At 40.9% G+C, this 22,426-nt stretch overlaps 1 protein-coding gene across 9 annotated transcripts in view; it reads right to left on the bottom strand.

Annotated features, from left to right (window-relative positions):
• Positions 1–22,426, bottom strand: part of MYO6 (myosin VI) — a 155,349-nt gene that overhangs the window by 47,737 nt on the left and 85,186 nt on the right. For all 9 annotated transcript variants that reach the window (XM_061623158.1, XM_061623156.1, XM_061623160.1 and 6 more), the window contains 8 exons: positions 19,861–20,041; positions 17,939–18,083; positions 9,746–9,903; positions 8,433–8,524; positions 6,985–7,057; positions 5,251–5,378; positions 1,875–1,970; positions 914–1,087 (listed from right to left, as the gene is read on the bottom strand). In XM_061623158.1, the coding sequence (XP_061479142.1) occupies positions 914–1,087; positions 1,875–1,970; positions 5,251–5,378; positions 6,985–7,057; positions 8,433–8,524; positions 9,746–9,903; positions 17,939–18,083; positions 19,861–20,041 (1,047 nt within the window). The remainder of the gene's footprint in view (positions 1–913; positions 1,088–1,874; positions 1,971–5,250; positions 5,379–6,984; positions 7,058–8,432; positions 8,525–9,745; positions 9,904–17,938; positions 18,084–19,860; positions 20,042–22,426) is intronic.

Genomic DNA, 22,426 nt, shown 5'->3' with positions numbered 1-22,426 from the left:
GTCTCAATTGAACACCCACAGCTAGTTTCTGTCAACTGAAGGGCTTGCTTCAAAAGTACAAATTCTAATTGTACAGCAGAAAGTAAAGCTTTTGAAATTAAACAGTACATTTGGCTTAGGTAAGGGGTTGCTTCAGGGTCTGTAATTAATACAGATCATATATGTTCAGCATTAAACTAACACAGATTCTCATTTGACAATCATTCATTCCCCATGCATTATTCAGTATATCCACATGTCGTGAGGGTCCAGTCACAACTTGGACAGCAGCAGCCCAAGAGCAGGTGGCGTGACAGAGATAACAGTCGAAATGTATGCAAGCATAGTGGGTGACAGAAAACTCAGAGGAGCCCCACAGAAAATGTTGCAGAGGCAGTTTAGAAAGGGTGGGAGAGAGAGACGAGCTGCTCACACTGATTTTGGGCCATAAAAGAAGGTCAAGGGATGGAGGTGACACAGAGGGACATGTGAAAGAAATGCATGGGGTACAGTTATCTAGAGATCTCACAGACCTTTCTGAAATTCAAACACTGACAAGAAAAAATGGTACAGAGGGCTGAAGGAACACCCCTGAAGAATCCCCAGTATCTCCAGGGTATAGAGAAATGTTGCTTGAATATCAGGAAAAAGCAGAGACTGTGAAGATTTGCCTCAGTTTACTACGGCAAAGGCCAGGCTACATGAGCTACACTGGTCAAATCGCAAAAGTGTTGAAGGCTACAGTATCGAGCATGCATACAAAAAAAGGAAATCCTACTGAAATCAGCAGGAATTGCTTTTGAGTAAATGTGCAGAAAGACAAGAGCAAAACATGAAACTGAACCACCTATATTGTCTGCTTACCCTTCCCGTCCCATTGTTTTCAAGTAAACTGAAAAGGGGTCCTGGAAAATGATATTTCACATGCCCATACCTTGAATTTGTTTCCCACACTGATGAAACTGAGTTTCCCTGCTTTTTGTTTATGGTCCTTGTTGTTGTTAGTGTTGGATTCAAAGAGTTGCCGGATAAATTTATCTTTGGATTCACATATAAGGGACTCCAGAGACATGTGTAGAGCATCATTGTTTTTCTCCACAAACTGGGTCTGAGGAAAATAATTAATGTTAAATATGAGTGATAGTTCACACATGTCTGTTCCATCACTTGATCAGAGCAGCATCTAGTCACAAATTGTACTTATGAACTTGACAGATGAAGCTTGCATATTTTCCTATTAAAAAAAGAAGCAAATTTTATTTTCCTTCTTAAGGGTTAGACCATTTCTTCAGGAACTACTAGTTGCTCTTACAGACAATGCTGTCAACACAAACAATGCCTCCTTGCAATGGAACTTCTGTACTCGTTGTCTGCAGGGGTCCTGAGCAGAAGGTGGATAGCACACTGTTGTGGAATGCTTTGTCAAGATCAACACTGCTAAGCTTCGGCCTTCAGAAAGCAAATGATTGCTTCCACTTTACAGGGTTTTGAGGAGTAATGCTTTACTGTTATTTAATTTGCTTTTTAATACTTGAATGTGACTTTGTATGAATTCTTTTCATTATAGACCCTTATAGACCCAAATTTGGGTACAAGAGGCAGAATATAAACATTAAAATAAAATAAACACAAAGTGCTCAAAAATGCAAAATAAATTCACAATAAATTTCTATATAAATATAGTCTTCTTGGATGCACATCATGCAGATGAATTACTTTATCTGCTCAACCATGCTCACAGTGATCCACCACATAACAGGTATTAATAATTAATAATAAGCAGGGGGTTGGACTCGATGGCCTACAAGGCCCCTTCCAACTCTATGATTCTACTTTAAAAACCTAACAGAAAATTGAAATGCTTTAAGCGGACTCAGTAAATCGTATTTATTTACCGTCTCATAGCATACAGCTCCTGCAAAATGTCTGATTATAAAGCCCTCGTCATCTCGGATATTTCTGTGAACAGCCAATTTAGATTTCCTAGGTATCTGAAATGTAAAATCAAAATTTTATTTGTTTTATTTTATTTATAAGAATGATTATTAACCACCAATGCATTAAAAATTAAGACAATAAAATCATTAAAACATCATAAAACTATAAAATCAGGAAATACCAAACAAATGAAAAACCTGAAACAAATTCATTCTAAAAAAATTCAAGCTATATGCATAGAACTGCAAAGAAAATACAGCAGAAAGCTACTTTCTCTTGTAAGCCCCACATGCCAACACACCAGGTCTTGGCAGATGTTTGGCCGTGCATTTATTTGTGGCATGCCCAGATGGCAGCTCATCATATGCTCAACTGCAAGAGCATGAAACTGAATGCAGGTAACGTTTCATGGTCTGGCAAGACAACTCTGACCCCGTGGACTGCACTGGTCCCTGGTTAGGTTAGTTATTTATTTGGTTATTTATTAATTAAAATATTAGCACCATACCTTCTGTGTCAAAACACCCCAAGGAGGGATCATAACAAAACATACAGAGTAGTTCTGAAACCTAACCCACATCCCCAAAACCAAACCCATACATCCAGCAGCAGCAACAACAAACCCAATGCCAATACAGCAGCTCAGAGTCTCAAATGCCCTCTGAAATACGGTAGTCCCTCAATGAAGCCAGAAACTAGCAGGGAGAAGGCAGAATACACTTCCCCTGTGAAAAAGTTCCCAGACCTTGGGCCCAACATCTCTCACTGTGAAGGAACCCAACGAAGGGCCTCTGAAGCAAACCTTAACTAACGGGTATACGGAAGAAGGCAATCCTTCAGGCATCCTGGACCTGGTCAGTTTACGGCTTGAAAAGGTAAACGCAACACATTAAACTGAACCTGGAAACAAACTAGGAGCCAGAACAAGCATTTCAAAATGTTTTAAAATGTGTTTTCATATGTTTGTATAACTTTTTGAGTTTTTAAATGTTTGAGTTTTTAAATGTTTGAAGTGTAATGCATGTTTTAAATTTTGTACACTATATGTTTTTAATGTTATATGCCACTTTTGATACCTCGATGGTGAAATTTTAAAAATAATCAGACAATCAAATTGGTGTCATCTGCTCTCTGTGGCCCACTCCGGTTAACAGTAAGGAAGCCACATTTTACACTACTTATAATTTCTGAGAACTCTTCAAGGGCAGTTACAAGCATGAGTTTGTGACCAAGGCAACAGATAAACTATGCCTAGATTGTAACCACAGCTACTGTCCACGGTCATCTGCACAGTAAGCAGGACTGATGGTCAAGCCTATGCTGGGGGATGGAAGCATTTGTTTTTATAGTTTGATTGTATTAAGAGCATTGGTCAATAGCCTGATTTGGATGGGGTCATACTCCCTCTGAAAGAGCAAGTTCGTAGTCTGGGGGTGCTCCTGGATCCATCTTTGTCGCTACAGGCCCAGGTGACCTCAGGGCTAAGACTACCAGGCCAAGCTCAAGGTTCTAGTTTTGGTTTACAAAGCCCTATACAGGTTGGGACCAGGACACCTGAAAGATAGTCTTACCCATTACATACCCAGTCGATTACTGCGCTCTGCAGGTGAGGGTCTCCTGCAGATACCAGCTTATCAGGAGGCCTGTTCCGCACAACATAGGAAGCAGACTTTTAGTGCTGTGGCCACACAACATAGGAAGAGGACCATTAGTGTTGTAGCACTGACACTCTGGAATTTCCTCCCCTTAAATATTGGACAGGCACCATCTCTGTTATCTTCTCAGTGCCTACTGAAGACCTTCCTCTTTCAACAAGCCTTTTAAGTGGAGACCTTATCCCAGTCTGTGTCTGTTTTGGAATTGCTTCTTAAGATTTTTTTAATCAAGATGTTTTATCTTTAAGATAATTTTAAGATGTTTCATTTTTAAGATGTTTTTGGTGTTTTTTCCCTTGTTTGCCACCCTGGGCTCCTTCTGGGAGGAAGGGTAGGATAGGAATTTAATAAATAGTAATAATAAATAATAATAAGAGCCTTGCTGATCAGCAACTGGTATTCAGAGGCATACTGCCTCCAATTTGTGTTTTATATCGGTTTGATTTTTGGGGAGGGGGTACTGTGTATTGGAATTTTATCTTTGTAGGTCCTTTTAAAACTTATTGTGCAAAGCGGCTAATAAATTAAATGAATAATATTTACTACTACTACTTCTGCTGCTGCTGCTGGTGCTGCTGCTGCTGGTGCTGCTGGTGCTGCTGCTGGTGCTGCTGCTGGTGCTGCTGCTGGTGCTGCTGCTGCTGCTGCTGCTACTACTACTACATTTATATCCTTCCTTTCCCCCCCATAAAGAGTCCAAACAAATGACAAAACACTAAAAACAACTATAACACATCTTTTTAAAAAAACATTTTTAAAACAAACATGATGAAAGAACACATGGTACAGTTGACAGACTGTGCACATAAATGGATGCACCCCAGATTCTTATTCATCTCCATTTAAAATCCTGTAATTCAAATCAACTTTGAAGACAGTGTTCCGTTGTACTGACACTGTCAACAGTAATCATCTTTCCCCTGAACTTCAGAGATTGAATGCTCTTTCATGCTTAGTCACAAGAAAACAGGAGCATACATTTAAAACATTCCCTTTTGTTTTGCTCTAAAGACATGTGGAGATAAAATCTCCCACAACTACTGCAAATGGTGCTTCTCTTTGGTTGGGTCAACACATAGGTTCCAAAATAAATGGACTAATTTGGAGTTTAATTGACATGATTGCTGCCATGCATACAGTGGGCACCCATCTGTATAGTCCATCGCTTATGTAAAAGGACACCTTTATTGAAATATTATATTTTAGAAACTGTGGCAATAATTGTCAGGTTTTTGTCTCAGGAATGAGGAACTGCCAGCCCACCACCTCCCCTCCTTGTCCCTTCCTGTGCCAATTAGGGTTGGCAAAAAAAGCCCTATTTGTAAAGATGGGACCTTTTCGCCAAGCCAAACTGTCATGGAGGGATTTTGAGAGGTGGTGAGTTAACCAAACATTCCAAAGCAAACACTTTTTCACCCCTGCAATCACACTTTCTATCCTTGTGTATTGAATTCACACATTGCAATAAGAAAGGAAAATACATGTAGATGTGGTTCCATCTACACTCATATTCCAAGCCAATGGGCCTCTATGGGACCAGTACTTTCACACATGAAAGCACCCTTGAATATTTAACAGAAAATGGATAATGGGGAGAAATCTCAGATGTACAATTGTGTTATTTATGACAATTTCTCACCCAAGAAAAAAACTACGCTGATCTTAAAAATAAGCCTACCGAGAGTCTGAAGTGATCTTTGTGTTTCTGGTGTACCACTGATGTAAAGTGCTGGTCACTCGGCTGGGGAAGACGATTTTCTTCATCCAAAATGTCAAGAACGCCTATTAATTTCCCTTCAATCAAATCTGTTTACAAGGCAGAAGCCAATAGGCTAGTTAATAAATAATGTGCAATGACAAAAACCTTACCATGTAATGCAAAGCTCATACTTATCCTAAATACATCTATTCCTGAATAATCCCAGAGAAGCTGCAAACCAGATCCTACTCGCTTATATATTAAGTTGCTTAGCCATAAATATCTGCAGTTTAACCAACATTCTCTTACACAGAACTAATTTTACTTAATTAGTTAATCACTTTTCTACTAACCTTATACAAAACAACTATGGTAGAAAAAAACCCAAACTAAAATCCACTATAAAAATCAATATAGAAATATTTTGGAAGGTAGAAAAGCCAGAAAAACAGTTGTTGGGAAAGTTAACTACTGTCAGTGATATGAGAACGCCCTTGAACCCAGGAAATAATATTAAGTAGGTAAGCTGGGAGTCCTCCCAGGGCAAAGAATTCTGTAACATGGGCACCATAACATAGAAAGACAATTGGTAACAGAGTCTTGATGGAAGATTAAAATACTAGTCATAAACAAATCCTTTTGAAGCCACAATATTGGTTACATTTTTAAAAAAACATTTACTATTTGCAAGATCTGTAAAACACACAGTTGGCTACCAATAGCGAAGACATCCAGTGCTTCGCAAAAAAGTTCTTGGTCATTAGATTTAATGATAGTTTAAAAATATACTGTATGCTTGGCTGGTTTTACTAACTACAGTGCTTAATTCCCCTTAAAACCAATGTCTGTTGCTAAAACAAATAATCTAAGATAATTTCCTGACTCCACTCAAAGAAGCATGCCTATGCCTAACAATTCTCTAGAAAGAGAGAGAACTTTAGAAGTGTCTTTAGACATCTGTTACCCAGATCTACTTCCATCCTAGCACAAAACACACAAGTTCTTTGGTAGGTGGGAAATGTCCCCCTCCACACAAATTACACTGTTTGCCACCTAACCTTACGAAGACCTCTAGAGGACTCAAAAGATTGCACAGTGCTTTGTCTATTTTGGTTGGCATAATAAAGGTATTGCTCTAATATGGATTTTGGAATACTTCAGGCATGTTTTCCTGGCAATAGCAGATGTCAGAAACTGCTTTTGAAAATTTCTCCAATTTCGAAGTTGTCTCCATGGTGCAGCAGACTCTTGAGGCAGAGCAATGACCCTAACTGTGGTTTGTTAACCATCTGTGAATTTAGACATTTTACAGTAACCTATGTTTGCAACTATGTTCATACTGTGGTTCCATATTCAAGTATTTTGGTCCCAAGCAATCCAGGTTTATGGGCAGGCCTCAGCTTCAGACGTTAAACGAAACCACAGTTTAGCTAAACAAGCATAATTTCACTGAACAAACCATAGTTTATTATGTCCAGCTGCTCAAACATCAAAATACAGATCTCTTATCAAATACGAAGAGTGCAGATATAAAATCTGGCATGTTTTCCTCCAAAAATAATGTGAAATGGCCAATTTTTCCCATTTGCTGCTTCCAAGACTTTTTAAAGATAAGGAGAAACAAAACAGATATACTACCATTCACTTCCAATGGAAACCACAACAAATCAAATTATCTTATACCAAGAGTATCTCAGTATTCAACATGCATACCTATACAGTCCTGGTTATCTACATAGTGTACTTCATTGACACCTAAACCTTCTTTCTGGTAAAGTTCTTGTTCCTGTAATAGAAATAATAAATTGTCATATGTGAAAACTCTTACTGAACTGCCCATTTTTTCATATACCTTTCTGGCTCAGCTGTATTTCCAGTCAAGCTGATCCTGCCAGAGAAAAACCAGCAAGTTCCCAGTGATGTACCACTTCACGGCCACAAACAACTTGAACTTTAGGTCTTAAAACAATTCTGAAATAGCAAAACACTTTTTGCTCTAGCTTCTAAACACTGCAGTCCTGTTTTTTTCTAGTGTCCAGAATACTCTCCTATGTCATCTCTTTTATTTGTTCCTGGTATATGACTGTTAGGTATCTTGAACCATGTCCAGGTGCTAAGAGATGCAATGAAGGCTGCCCTCATTCAAGTGATTCCAGCATTGCTGTCTAACTAATAGCATCACAACTTCCTTTTGGCCATGTACACTAACGTACAAGCTGGAAAATATGACCATTTCAACGTTTTCCTTCACTGTTTCCAAATCCAATAGTACTTTCAAGCATGACAATTACATGTGTGTTCTTAAATGTTGATGGGAGGAGGCTGATTCTGACATAACTTTTCTGTATGTGTTCACAGGAAGATTTTCAAGACACTGCTTAAGAACATGAAGATAGATATATGGGATATCTGTGTAATGAAATATCTGTGTAACTCTTCTCAGAATGACCAAAATTCTAGGAATTGGTTTCTAGAATTGTTATAGGCAAAGTTCTGCATATCATATAAGGATGTACACTGATAACAGAAAAAGCTCACCAAAGTTACTATAAATAACAACATGTATCAATTTCAAAAAGGGTAACTGTGTTCATCTATTGCAGCAAAACAGAAGAGTTTTGTGGCACCTTAAAGACTAACGTGTTTATTCACTGTACTACATTGTTAATTGGCTACTGTAACTATTTCTTTCAGGTAATTATCACTGTATTTTCTTTTTGTATATCATTTAACTCTGAATTCATTCCCAGTGCTTGCCAGCTGAGGACTGATGAAGTTCTGTGGTATCTGATGAAGTGCACTGTGGTCCATGAAAGCTTATGACAGAAAAAATGGTTAGGGTTGTAGCCAATGAAGCTGTCTAATCAGCACAAGGACTTCTGCCTGTGGACTTCCTTTCCCTCACTTCTCCCAATGTGCCCCCATCCTGCTCTGGAGGGCCGGAGGAACCCCTAAAATAGATTGGAGGAAAGGGAGAGGAAATCCTAGAGCGCAGGTGGAAGCCCTTGCATTAACAGAGTAAATTTATTAGATACAAGCTTTAGTGTTCAAGGTGCCACGAGATTCTTTGTTTTTGCAATGGAAACGCATGGAAATTATTGCAGTGTATTCAGAGAAAAACTTTTCTGAACCAGCTGAGTGCCTGGTGTGCTCTAAGTTACCTCTTTGAGAATCCTTTCATTAAAGAACTGCTGCAGCTTTTCATTACAGTAGTTAATGCAGAACTGTTCAAAACTGTTGTGTTCAAAATATTCTGTAAAATAAAATGATGGATAGCTTTAAAAGTGGGAGGAAAAATCAGCTTGCGGAGTACACTTGTGATAATCTTATGCTACTTGAAGGGATTAAGTTCCAACATCAGGCCTTCTAAACAGTAACAGTTGTTAGCCCCTACTGTTCTCTTTTAAAATATGAAGCTGTGTTCAGATAGCGGCTCTGACTTTTCTGACCCTAATTACATACAAAGAATCATATTTTTCCCTCCTCCCCTCTCCTGACATGAGAATTCCAGCTGCATCCAAGGCTTAATGAGAACACTTCACATCCATATTTCTTTAGGTTAATCCACAGCCTCCTTTAAGCTCAAGACAGGCAATGCAGCCAGTGTAGAACAATGACTTAAAGCATGAGCTTTGGACGAGAAAGTCACTGGCTCAAATCTCAACTTATCTATGAAGTTGCTGGGACTTGTTGCTGGTATAGCTCAGGCTCAGGCTCCCCCTGTTCCTTCTGTTTAAAAGTGATAATGCTGCTTGCCTATTGAGTAATACTTCCCGATTACACAGCCCTTCATAAATAGGAAGTATTACTACAACGCAAATGCCTCCACCTATATATATCATTGCTTTCGGAAGGTTCCCGGGATCAGGCTTTATTAATTGGGGCTTCTTCTTGTTGTTGTTATATGCCTTCAAGTCGATTATGACTTATGGCAACCCTATGAATCAGCGACCTCCAATAGCATCTGTCGTGAACCACCCTGTTCAGATCTTGTAAGTTCAGGTCTGTGGCTTCCTTTAGGGAATCAATCCATCTCTTGTTTGGCCTTCCTCTTTTTCTACTCCTGTTTTTCCCAGCATTATCATCTTTTCTAATGAATCATGTCTTCTCATTATGTGTCCAAAGTATGATTGGGGCTTCTAGATTCTCCAAACCCTATGTAATGTTCATTCTGCTTTAATGTCAATATATTTATCCAACACTATAGACCACTTACTGTACACTCAAATGGCAGGAATACAAGGAACTAACTAGGTCCCGAGAACAGTCTGAAAGCAGATGATACAATACAGCAACCATGCTGAAGCTCAACCGCAACTTAGATTTGGCTATGGACGACACCACTAAGGGCAAATAAAGTCAGTGCCTGGATGGGAGGCCACCCCATGGATGCCACCTTGAGTTCCATGATAAAAGAAAAGCAAGACAGTCAAGTGAAAATATAAAGCAAATAATTAAAATGCAAAAGACTTACCAAAACCGGCAATATCCAGGACTCCAATAAAAAAAGAGGATGTCTCAAAGGGGAAACATTGATTTACCCTGTTTACCACGTGGTCAAAGAGGTGACTATAGACAGTTTTTGCCAAAGCATCACGTGCATTGTTTGCCTGTTCTACTTTCAAGGGTACTCTGCATAGTAAAAAGAGGATATTTGTTCATTTAATTTCTGCCACCTTTTTATGGACAAGCTCTCACAAGATTACTTACAATAAAAAATGAAAAACAATTGGATAGAACCTGAGGTAAATTTAAACACCCAAAATAGCACCATATAGAGGTGGTCAGCAATAAGATCAATAAAAATCTTGGTAGAATAAAAAATCTTTATTGTCCTCTAAAGACTGCAAGAAAACAGACAAAATAGAGTTTGGGATAGGGACCACTGAAAAGGCCTAGTCCCCAATATCCACCAATCTAACCAACCTTCGTGGCAGGCCCAAGACCAATAAAACTGTAAGCTTTACTGTTGAAACAGGCATGAATTCAGGCAACATAGGGATTTCACCAGCTTGAATACAGTGGTATGATGCCTTTGTAATGTACCTGAAAACCACAATAGATTGTATGGAGTGGCTCATGTGCCTTGGATATGTTCAGGTCCTATGGCCAGACTGGGCTTGCAAATTGGGTCTGCTGTGTATAGAACACCAATGTAGAGATACCAATATGCATAAATGGTGCTTCCATATTGGTGCTGTATTTACAGCAGCCTTGATTTTCATTACAGCAGTGGACTGAAAAATACCATCACCATCATGAGAACTGGGACAGGCACATTTACAATGCCAACATGGCTGCAACAGTCCACACAAAAACCACCTTCACGTGAGCCTAGTCTGTCTGCGAGTCCAACAACAGTCCCATGCATTAAGTAAGGCTACTATGTGGAGTGCTGCTCTGCATGAACTCCCTCAAAAGAAGTCATGAATCCTCAATTCAAGCTCCTTGGAACTGAGTAAGAGCTGCAGCCAAATACTGACCACATACCATCTTCCTTTATTATGTAATACCAGGAAAAGCAAAAACTGATGTACTTATCCCTTGTATATCCTCTAGTTCCATTCTGTGGCATTCATAATCTAACCACTTGCAGAAAAAAAGTGTGTTGCTAGTATCTTTACAGAGCCAATAGTGTGGAAGGCATCACAGGTAAGACAGAAGTGACATGGTACCTACCCCAGAAAGTACATCAGACAGACAAGGCAACAAAACTCGGACACATACAAAGATTTGAGTTTTGAGAAGGAGCAGGGTGATGGGCTGGGCAGAGGGAATCAGGTTGGAAGTAGAAGAGCATGTAAGACGAAGGAGGAAAGACTGTGTTCAAACACTGGATCCTCAGGGGAAACTTGAAAAAAATGATAAGGAAGTAGCTTGAAGAAGGGAAGACTGTTCAGGAATATTTCATTTAGGGCTAAGCTGAATGGTTTTCCAGATGGTATTCTCAGCACCAAAAAGGGGCTTTGCAAAACATTTCCTGAAAGACCTACAAAAGCTTGCATTTTTTCCTTTTTTGCAGTAGTGCTACATCCACACTATTAGTTTTTAAATTGGCCTTCTACTTAGCAACAGTGATCTCGTCACGCAGCTATTTAGGTTCAGTTACGTGACACCACCACTGAGGACAAATGAAGCTAATTTGGACAATGCTTGTTCAGGAAACATTACCTTCCTTCTGAATTAGTTTTGTAGGGCTACGCAGGGATGTCACAGGGAGAAAGCTGGTGGGAGGAATGGCCGTGAAGCTACAGACAATCAGGACCGCAAACAGGATCACAAAGGGCTACTGCTGCCACCTAGAACTCAAATACTGGGGAGGAGGGGAGGCTGCTAAAAAAGGTGTTGAGAGTGCCTTTTCACTGCAGTAGCTAGCCACAAAAATGTCCAAAATGCATGCCCCATGGCAAACCACCAGAACAAGGATTTGCCTTTTGTTTCAACTCAGCAATTTTTATTACAAACATACATATATGTATCCAAAATAGAAACAGAAACAAATAAACCAAATGTTGAAAATAGTTCCTTCGTGACAGCTAATTTATTGTGATGCAACAAATGCTGAAAATGATTCATTTCTCTGCCCCCTTCCCCTTACCTGCAGCAACAAATAGTTATTTTAAAAAATAATTGAGTGCTGCACAGTGAATTTGAACTGTTTTGATCATCTTTAAGCTCGACCTGATGAAAAAGCACAATCCCAATTGAACTGAGATGCTGACATTGTCAGAGAAAAAGATTAAGAGTCGCAGTCATCTCTACATGGTGCTCTTCTCTAGGTTAACACAGAGAGGAATTGCAGAGAGCCTGCAGGGCAGCTGCCCAGCGTTACACCATTCTTAGAGGTATAAAAGGCAGACTTGCTTTTTTGCAAGAACTCCTCTCCTTTGTGTAAAAACCGCAACACTATTTAAAGGCAAATTACAGTAAAATAGAAATACTGTAAGATGAACTGGAATTCCCCGCTATCGTAAATGATGCATCAATGAAATAAAGGCTCTGTTTATTAGGAATAACTGCAGCTACGTTACATTAGAGTATAATTAGCCTAATGTACAATCCCTTGATTTATCTTACCGTAATAAGTACTGACAGAAATCTTATCTTATAAATAGAGGGAAGGTTCCTTTACATTCCCCTTCTGATACGTTTAAGAGCTCAGCACTGTAATCCTCGTAGTTCATGTCAACTGCCAGTCTTTTATATAAGACATTATGCACACTACTATTTTAGGCAAAAAAAATCCCACAGTAAAATTCAAAGTTAAAAAAAATATTCAAGGTCAGGGAGAAGAAAATAATATATTCACGTCTGCAGTTAAGAAATAACTATATAGTCATCAATATTATAAAATATTGTACAGTAGCAGCTCTTCAAAACAGAATGTAAACTCATCCCAATGAATGATTTCTGCAGGATGAGGGAGGAACCCAACATAGTGTCTTGTACATTGGAATCTTGAAATGTTATGCAGGCACCGTAAGACAGTCAAAATGCTGTGACTATAACACAAGACCCAATTCATGTCTGATTCAGGTATCCATCCAAATCTCCCCAACCAGCATACCAAACAGCTTTGAAATTTGGAATTCTGTACTCTATGTATGGAGGCAGCAATGAAGATAGAGACAACCAAACATGCACTTTTTCTTCAGTGCATTCTATTAGAGCAACATTCTTCACCCTTTGATCCATAGAAGTTGTTGGACTACAAGTCCCATCGTTCCTGACCGCTGGCTAAGCTGGCTACATATGATCAAAGTTGTAGTAGGACATCACCTGGTGACTCAAGGCTGAAGAAGACTGTACTCGAGGAACATTCCTCTACTCTGCTAATATGCTAAGTCCATGCCTGAAAACACCCAGTAAAGCTGAGCAGCTGCTCCATCTATGTGACAGTCCTTCAAATCTGTAAAGATAGCTATCTTATAAAAAAACTAATATGCAAAACAAATGTGAATACCTCAGTCAACAAAGTACATACGTTCCTGGACATTACTTCTTTAACAGAAACTTTGGTTCTAGAGGTAGGAATAACATGGAAAGAATACAGGTAGGTTCCTACACCACAAAAAAAGAAAAGCAGTTCAACATATTTCAGCAAATGCCAGATGGTGTGGGTGGCTTCAACTGGTGCTGAGGGACAAGAGGGGGAGCAGGTGGAGGAAGACGCTTGGGGGTGCTTTAAGGGACATTTGAACTGGGGCATGCCATCCTTCCCTACACTCAAGCAGGCAGGCAAGGGGCAGCTGCCGCCACCACCCTGTGGGAGAGCTGCCTGCAGCAGCCACAATCAAGCAGGCAAGGAGGACTGTCCGACTGCGGGTGCTACAGGTGGCTCTAATGTGCGCAACTAGAGTCGCACTCCTTGCCAGGTCACATGTGTGAAAGCTGCCTGCAGCAGCCGCAATTCATCAGGAAAGGAGCACACGGTTTGCTCAAATGCTCACCTAAAGTGAAATTCCAAAGCTCTTGCACACGCAGCTACTGCAAGTGGCTCTGTCACATGCAGCTAGAATCACACCCCTTACCAGGGTAGGCAGGCATGTCTGAAGGAAACAATGCTTCCAGGGCACTGCAGTGATTCCAGGTGCACATGAGAGAGCCACCTGCAGCAGCCACAATCCAGCAGGCAAGGAGCCACATTCTATGTCAGAGAGTGTGCGCCCCCCACACCCAAAAAAATTCTTCGTTAAAAGGCGCTTCATTCCTAGATGATTCATTAACTGAGGTATTTCTGTACAAGAAGGAACAATATATACCTACAAAACACATTCCACACACAAAACAATCTTCCATACACAAAGCTTCAATAATCTTATGCAACATCACATTTTCCCCTCCTTTTATTAAAAGAACTCATGGTCTTCAATATAATGCAAGTAATATTATATTATTGACCATAGCAGCAGTGAAAATATTCCATAGGCATTAATCACTGCCTCGTATTAGTCTCTTCTCCAGGCTAAACATGCTATGTAGGCTTCTGTGACAGATTTAAGGGTCAACCTGTTCTTTTCTCCATTATATTTTAGAACCACACACCACTTTTGGCCAACATACCCCTAACTCCCATACCTGCCACCTCCTGCCAGCCAATCGCATATATGCACAGAAACAGCAATGAAGAGAGAGACAGCTGGACATGCACTATTTATTTGTTTATTAAGTTTATATCCTGCCCTTCCTCCTAGAAGGAGACCAATATGTTCTATTAGAGGAATATTTATCCACACCTCTGATATGCTAATTTCATTCCAGAAATCTTCCAGTAGAGAAAGCACAAGCTAAACAGTTCTACCAACATTTGAAGGCTCCAATACACCTTGGAACACAAATGCCAGATGACTTGCCTTATGAGGAATGGACATTTCTAGAAAAGGAAACACTCAGCTAGACAACATGGGCTCTGCTTTGGTTTAGGACTATGCCATACATGGCACAGAGGTTAATCTGGGGCTCCACCAGATGACCTATTTTTATTCAGCAATCATCCTGTTTTGCTTGCACAAATCTTACACAGATTAAATCCACTCTTTACTAACCATTTGTTCTGATTTGTTTGCAGGGAGATTATACGACAATGAGCATTCATCTTGATTCGCTTGTGGGCTGCATATTGGTCAACTGATCATCTCATACTTTTCAATACATTCCCCCATTACCTTGTTGCACTAGGGGGACAGAACACCTAGATCTGCTTTAATTGCATAAACCTAAACTTCCCAGTGTGTCTGTGAACCCCTCCTGCAAAATACTGACAGTCTGGAGGTACCCCTGATGTCATTCAATGTATGGTTTTATCGTATAGCACAGAAGGAAATCTGTGGCTAATGAAGTTCGCCTCAACCTTCAGAAAATGTACATAATAACCAGCTTGTTGTTCTAAGAGTGTGGGGGTAACAACAATGTCCACTGAAAGGTGCTGTAGTGAATCAGGATGGAAGATATCATGATATATCAGTGCTTTAAAGAGCCCCAACAGTAGCTAAACCCTCCTGGACAGCAAGTAGGTTGATGGGCTACTTTGGAGGGTGGTGAGCCAAGATTCCCACCTCTGTTCCCACAAAATAGATTCCCAGCCAGATCACTGAGCTCCTCCTTGACTTCCCAGCCTCTTTGCTCAAACCACTGCTCCCCTCCCCCCCAGGATCCCAGACCTCCTCCTCATTGGAACAGCTCTGCCGAGAATTCTCCATGGGACTCACAACACTGATGGGAGTTGGAGTCCCATGACATCTGGAGGGCACCAGGTTGGGGAAGGTTGGCCTATCTAGACCAGAGACTTAATAGCTAGACTAAGGCCAAACTGGATGCAATGTCTGTCATGTAGTTTGGTGTTTGCAGCTGGTTTCTGTTAAAAGAAATAGCTGGCATGGAGGGCACAAGCTGGATCAGGACTAACCTGTAGCCCTCACTGCAATCCCAATCAGAATAACTGTCCCACCTCTAAGTCTGCTCTTCGCAATGTGAGGAAAATTCCCACTGGCATCAGAAGAGTCAGAAGGCACTGGGGTGTCTTTGGGAAATATTTGTTAAAATAGGTATGAAAATAATCCACAAATAGCTAAAGCTCAAAATCTTAAGCTAAAGCTCAACACCTAAGCTATATAAATTGATTCCAACAGACTGGTATGTATTATAACTGCAATAAAATATTGTTGTGTGCACCCCAATCTCTGAATGACAGAACTTCAGGAGTTCCTATGTTTACCCAGGGTTTGGTTTCCTCAGAGTGAAGGTCAATGGAGACTGTGCTGTCTTTATGACAAATGGTTTCTTTACACAGATATACAACAGGACCATAAGATGGAGGGACTCACAGCATTAACAGATCTTGCTTTCCCATTACATTTTTAGGAGACTCCTCAAAGCCATACCTAGGGGTTCAGCACAGAGAGTACAACAGGCATCTCTATGTCTTTTCAGCTTCCAGCTTCACCTCAGACTAACACCAACACAGACCACTTATTGGTTCTAGCAAGAGGGGTCCTCCAGCCAGGTGAGGGATGCCTGTTTCCTGAAGGACAGGACTTTGCTGGATTAAAAACTTTACACATGTTAATGGGGCACTTGACAGGCTCATGAATTTAAAGAAACTGGCTTTACCAGTACAGCATGTTTCTCTCCAAAAACCTGCATGCTTCATCTCTTCAGGGACAGAAATATAGGCTGGGAGGGCACTCAAAGGTATCATCCAGACCACTCCACAATCCTATAACTATATGTCATAATTTACTGCATTTAGATATACAATGCATTCCAAATGCTTTTTTTAAAAGTGATCCATTTATAAACTATGATTCCTCATTCCAACTCTGAAAAAACCAACAGATGAAAAAACAAAATGTCAAAACAAAAATCACATCAGATTCCTTCCCCCCCCCCAGAATGGTTCCATAGGTTGGAACCAGAGACAGATGAGCAGAACTCTGCTCTTGCAATGGGGGGTTTCCTTGCTCCCCCCCTGAACACCTTGTGCACCCCCACAAAGGCCACTCGTGAAGATAAGTGCATGATGGGACATGGAGGGTTGCAGCAGGTGAAGGAAACTGGGAGAATTTGGCAGGACTGTCTTGCACAAGTGGAAGTTTCGTTCCATCATGAGTGAAGCAGTGGTCACACTGCCTGCTGCTCAGTATCACCAGGCCTTCTCCTGGATGTAGAGAATGACTTCCTTTCCCCCGCCCCACACTTCTGCATGAAGTTAGGAGACAATATATCATCATTATGTTCATCGAGTTCCTCCCACTGAATTGATGCCTTTTTGTATTTAGAGAAACACAAAAGAAAATAAGTGAATGGCACAGAAAGATATAAACTTCAGCTCTTAACACAGAGTAATGTAATTACATTGGATATCAAGGACAATATTTAACACACACTACAAACCAAACCATCTCACAGAAGTACCCAAGATTCTCTGATAAGGTAAATCACTGAAAAGAGGAAACATCAAAGCGTGATCTGTTAATAGCGAACAGAACCCATCCACAATTCAAGCCCTGTGACAGAAGCCAAATAGCTCATGTAGCAGACTATTTGCACAAACTCATGCCTATAAAATTACAGTTCTGCTGTACTGTGAACCACACATGTAAAAATTAAGTTCCAGTGCTTAAAGAGCTGAGCGAGCATTGGAGTTTTCCACTTCCATCTTTAAAATGTTCCAAGGAGCTGTACACTTAGTACAAACATCATGCTTACTCCTAGCTTTTAAGCAATTGTTCTTATGCGGATATGGATTCAAGCTGTGCTGAGACACGCTGCAAGGCATTTTCACTTCTCCTGCTAACATTTGACAGCTTAATCATTAACAAAACTGCCAGCCAAAAAAAAAAGATTCCCCTTACCGTTATTACACAGATATATTCTCTCGCGCACACTGGGATGAAAGGAGACAGAAATAAATTTGGTATAGCGGCAGATGTTTTATTACTCTTAGGAAAGCGCTATTCATCTTATACCACAAAATTTCTATTCCGCCATAAACAGATGCAAGTACGACATTGCAAGTAAGACATTTCAGAGCAGCTCAAAGCAAGGATTTTATAGCCAATTTTTACAACTTCCGCTTTTTAAAAGCAAAATTATTCAAGGATTTTTTTTGGGGGGGGGGAGAAGAAAGAAACAGGCTGTTTTTCTTTGCTCTGCCTGGGCAACTTACTTTATAACTGTTCCTTTGGTGCCCCCTGCTGTTGTCAGCATGACTCTGGTGGTTAGGCTTACACGCAAATCATCCTGGTCCAAGCCAAGCAGCTCCGCACAGTATTCTAGGGACTGGCTAGATTTATTCTTCAGAGTGCAACCGCCTGATTTTAAAAAAAACAACAACTAAAAAAAGGGATCAAATTTTTTTCATCCAAGTAAGCCAACCAGCAATTGTCAGGCAAATAAACCTTTTATACACAACTACTTGCAACAAATCAGACAAACTATTCTGTAAAGCATAAATGAACAAGGTAGAATCAAAAACAGATAAAAATAGAATTCACCACACACAAACAGGGAATCCTGTAATTATTTTGAGGTAATTAATTTTAAAAGGAACAGTAAACAGAAAGCAAGCAGGATTATTTTAATCCTACAAGCCTCAAGCATGTTGCTTTAAAGCAGGGGTGGGGAACCTCTGGCCCATGGGCCAAACTTGATCAGGTTGTTTTACAGAAGTCATGCCCCCTCTCTCTATACTTGATGTCATCTACAATGTGGGTAAGGGGGGGCTTCAAAGGAACAATGAGGAGCTTAAAATGGGCTCCAGATTGTTCCTTTGGTGGAGCAAGACAAGCTCCCTACAGCCCATCAGATGATGGGTGATAGAAGCACACCTTGCTCAATGACGGGGAAGTGGTTTCTGCTCAATGGAAACTGATTCTCTCTCCTAGTGCTGTTCTTTGAAGCTGCCCTGTTCTTTCCTTCTCCACCTTCAACATCAGGGATGGAAAGGAGAAGTGCAGAGAGGCTTCCAAAGGGCAAGGGATTTTCACAGATGGGTGGGACAATCCACCTGTTGATCATGTAATGTCATGATGACATCATATGATTGACAGGTGGGTTGCCCCACCTATCTGTCAAAGCTGGCTCACAGGACCAGGTAAAGAGTCAAAAAGGTTCCCCACCCTTGCTTTAAAGCCAGTAGAGAGAAACCCAATCACTGTATGGTGTGTATGATTCCATGATGGGGTTCTACAGCTGAAGTCAAGCAGAACTGGTCACTTTGAGAAAGTACTGAAGGACCATAGATCAGTGGCAGGGCACCTGCTTCTCATGCAATTCCTGGCATCTCCAGTTAAAAAGAGATCAGGTTGCAGGTGAAGTTAATTACCTCTGCCTGAGTCCCGGGACAGTCTCTGCCAGCCAAAGAAGACTGGGCAATGCAGGCCACAGGTAGGAAATGAGTAGGAAAGCCACTGGGATGGGCCTTGAAGCCTAGACCACAGGCCCAGGTGGAGACTGTGGTGGCAGTAGCAGCAGGGTGTTTTGTGGCTTTATCTTATGATTGTACTTGCTTTAATAGTGACATTTTGGTAACCTACTCTGTGACCATCTGGTGAAGGGTGGGTTATTAAGTACAAATAATAAATAAATAAAATAAATGTAGACACACATAGACACAAATGAATTATTCTTGCTCTCTTAATGAATGCGGGGAAATGTAAGAGTTCCTTTATGGCATAATTTACTTGCCTCACAGTGCAATCCTGCACATGTCTACTAAGAAATAAGCCCCAAGGAGTTCAATAAGGCTTACTTTTAGGTAAGTGGATATAGGATTGCATCCTCAAAGATCTCCAGGCAATTAGAACTCAGCTTTGGCCCTCCTACAGTGCATGCATCTTCCTCCCTCAAGAGGAAGATGAAAAACATTACTTTTTACCAGAGTCAAATAAATAATAAATCAAAACAATTGGACCAAGCCACTGGGAATACATGCCAAGTATCAGAACTGGGAGGGGGATGCACGCATATATGTGTGTGTATGTGCGTATATGTGTTTAAAAAACATATTTCTTTGCTGAAGCACGTTAACTTTTCATTGAAACAATGACATTACTCAGTGCAAGGTAAAACAGTGGTTACTGGTCTAACCAGAAGTGCTGCCAGCTTCTTCAAAATTAATATTTCCAAGGTGTAGGACACCAGCCACCACGCGGAAGAGATCCAGCTTCTCTTCATCATCTAAACCAATCTTCTTCATTGCCGTGCACATTCTGTTGAAGTCTCCATGATCATCGAGCAGAGGATCCTTCAGAGACCCTGATTTCAGGTACTAAAAAAACCCCAAACCAAACATAAGCAATCTCAAAATTACAGACCTGACATTTCTATTTGCAAACACCCAGCCAAAGCAAGCAAAAGAGTATATGAAGGGAAGAGCTTAGGAATAGCACACTTAACAAATCAAGGTTTCTGTTTCAAACATGGGGTCTAGCAATATACATCAATGTGGAGATTATGAATGTGGAGAAAGCAGCGTGTGGGGCAGAGTAATTCAAAACCTCTAAAGAAAGTGCAGGGAACCTTTGGCCCTTCAGATGATGCTGAACCACAACTCCCATCATCCCTAGTCACTGGCCAAGCTTCCTGGGACTGAGGGGAGTTGTAGTTCAGCAACATCAGAAGGGCCAAACGTTCCCCACACCTGGTCTAAAGCATCCATAAGATGTGCAGAAGTAGTGTTAACTAACGACAAAATAAAATGAATGCTTTCCCTTTGAGAAGTATCCTTTCTTTTAAAGGGTAAACAGGGGCCAAAACATTCACTCATTCAGAGTGAAGACAGGGATCATCCTCACTTTGAATTAGCGTGCACAGCATTCTGATTGGGTAATACGACACTGTCATGCTGGCTACATGATCCCAGTTTGGGATCAGATAGCCATAAAAAACAGCCCCAGATTAATCAAAAAGAATGTGGCCAAACATTCAGTTAGGGCTCAATACAATTGGCATTTAATCCAGGCTGAGGGGAGTTGGACGCAGCAGATCTCCAGCTGAGCTGGCTGGGTTCCAGCTCAGCCAGGCTTCACCAGAGTAAGTACCTCTACCCAGTTCAGCTGGGGCTCAGCTGGGCCAGCCTGACTCAGCTGGGACCCAGCTGGCTCAGCCAAGATCAGTGCAAGTGGAGCCAGCGTAAGCCGGCATAAGGCCCGAAAAAGGGGTGTGTTGGGGGTGTATCAGAGGAGGGGCCAAGGTGAAGGGACTTAGGCCACATCCAATTCATTTTCGGAGCCCTGCTGCAAGTCTCAAACCAGGGAAAAGTTACGCTGAGGAAAAGGTCGGTCTAAGAAAATAATTGCAATAGAAGTAAATGGAGACAGCTTAGTCCCTGGTAGGGATATTTGGGAGAGCAGGCTTTTACTTTCTGGCCCTTGCACACAGCTCCCAGCTGAGCCGGTGTTCAGTCAGCCCAGGGGCTCTGGAAGAGCAACAGGATGTGGCGGAAGTGTACTCCTGCTTCTCTTGCTCCAGCACAACTTATGCCAGCTTCCCCTGAGTTGGACTGCTCTGCTAGTAATCAAGCAGCAACATAGGAAACTGCCTTACACCAAGTCAGATCATTGGTCCCATCTAGCTCAGAACTGTCCAAACTGACTAGATGCAGACTCCAGTGTTTTGGTCAGGAAGCATTTGCAGCTCTACCTAGAAATGCCAGGTAGAATGGGGCCTTGGGAGAATGTGCTCTACTACTAATGAGCCCAGTTTGGGTCTCATAAAATGTGCCAAAAATGTTTGCTTGTGAACATTTGGTTCAGGCCCAATATCAACATTCCTTGGTTCTGGCACAGGAACGGCAGGCTACAGTGATTATAACAATGTACATAGATTATGAATGAAGTGTAGGATCATAAAATTCAACAATTCTTCCTGCCAGGAGGAAGGGTGCGATATAAATCAAATAATAAATAAATAAAATAAACAATAACAAAAACACAAAGGAACACTGGTCTGGCAAATAGAATACTGGTCTGTCTAGAACAGTGTTTCTCAACCGGTGCACCTCCAGATGTTGTTGGACCACAATTCCCATCTTTCCTGACCATTGGCAATGCTGGCTGAGGCTGATGGGAGTTGTGGTCCAACAACATCTGGAGGCACACTGGTTGAGAAACACTGGTCTAGAAGTTCATAAACCTGGTTCTTATGCACTTGTATTGTGCCTAAGAATTCACCAAGGAGGTGTTTTTGTTTGTTTTTGCACACAGAGTTATCGTTATTTAGCTGTTTCAAGGTCAAACACCACACACCACCACCACTTCCAAATTCTAAATATTTTAACTATAGACCAAGCTACTACATGCAAGGGGATGGGGAAACATGCACAAAATAATCTTCAAAGTTCTGTAAGACCAAAGAGAAGATGCAGTTTGACTCACAATGTAGCCAGTTTAATCCCAAACAAGGGAAACAGTGTTCTAAAAATCTACAAATGAAAGTGCTAACATGCATCTGAAAAATTCACATCACGTAGCAATTTAATGAAATTAAAATTTCGAAGTATACAAAGTGATCACCTCATCTTCCTGATAGGACAAGGATAAAAACAATGTAAGCATTAATTGATCACCCCATTGACTATTATTGAAATCTGAAAAAACAAAGATGACCTCTACAATGGAGAAGATTGATGACAGAGCATATATACTTTGAAAGG

This window comes from Rhineura floridana, chromosome 4 (genome assembly GCF_030035675.1).
Source record: "Rhineura floridana isolate rRhiFlo1 chromosome 4, rRhiFlo1.hap2, whole genome shotgun sequence".
In the NCBI taxonomy this organism is placed as follows: Eukaryota; Metazoa; Chordata; class Lepidosauria; order Squamata; family Rhineuridae; genus Rhineura; species Rhineura floridana.
This window is presented reverse-complemented; position numbering and strand designations above follow the sequence as displayed.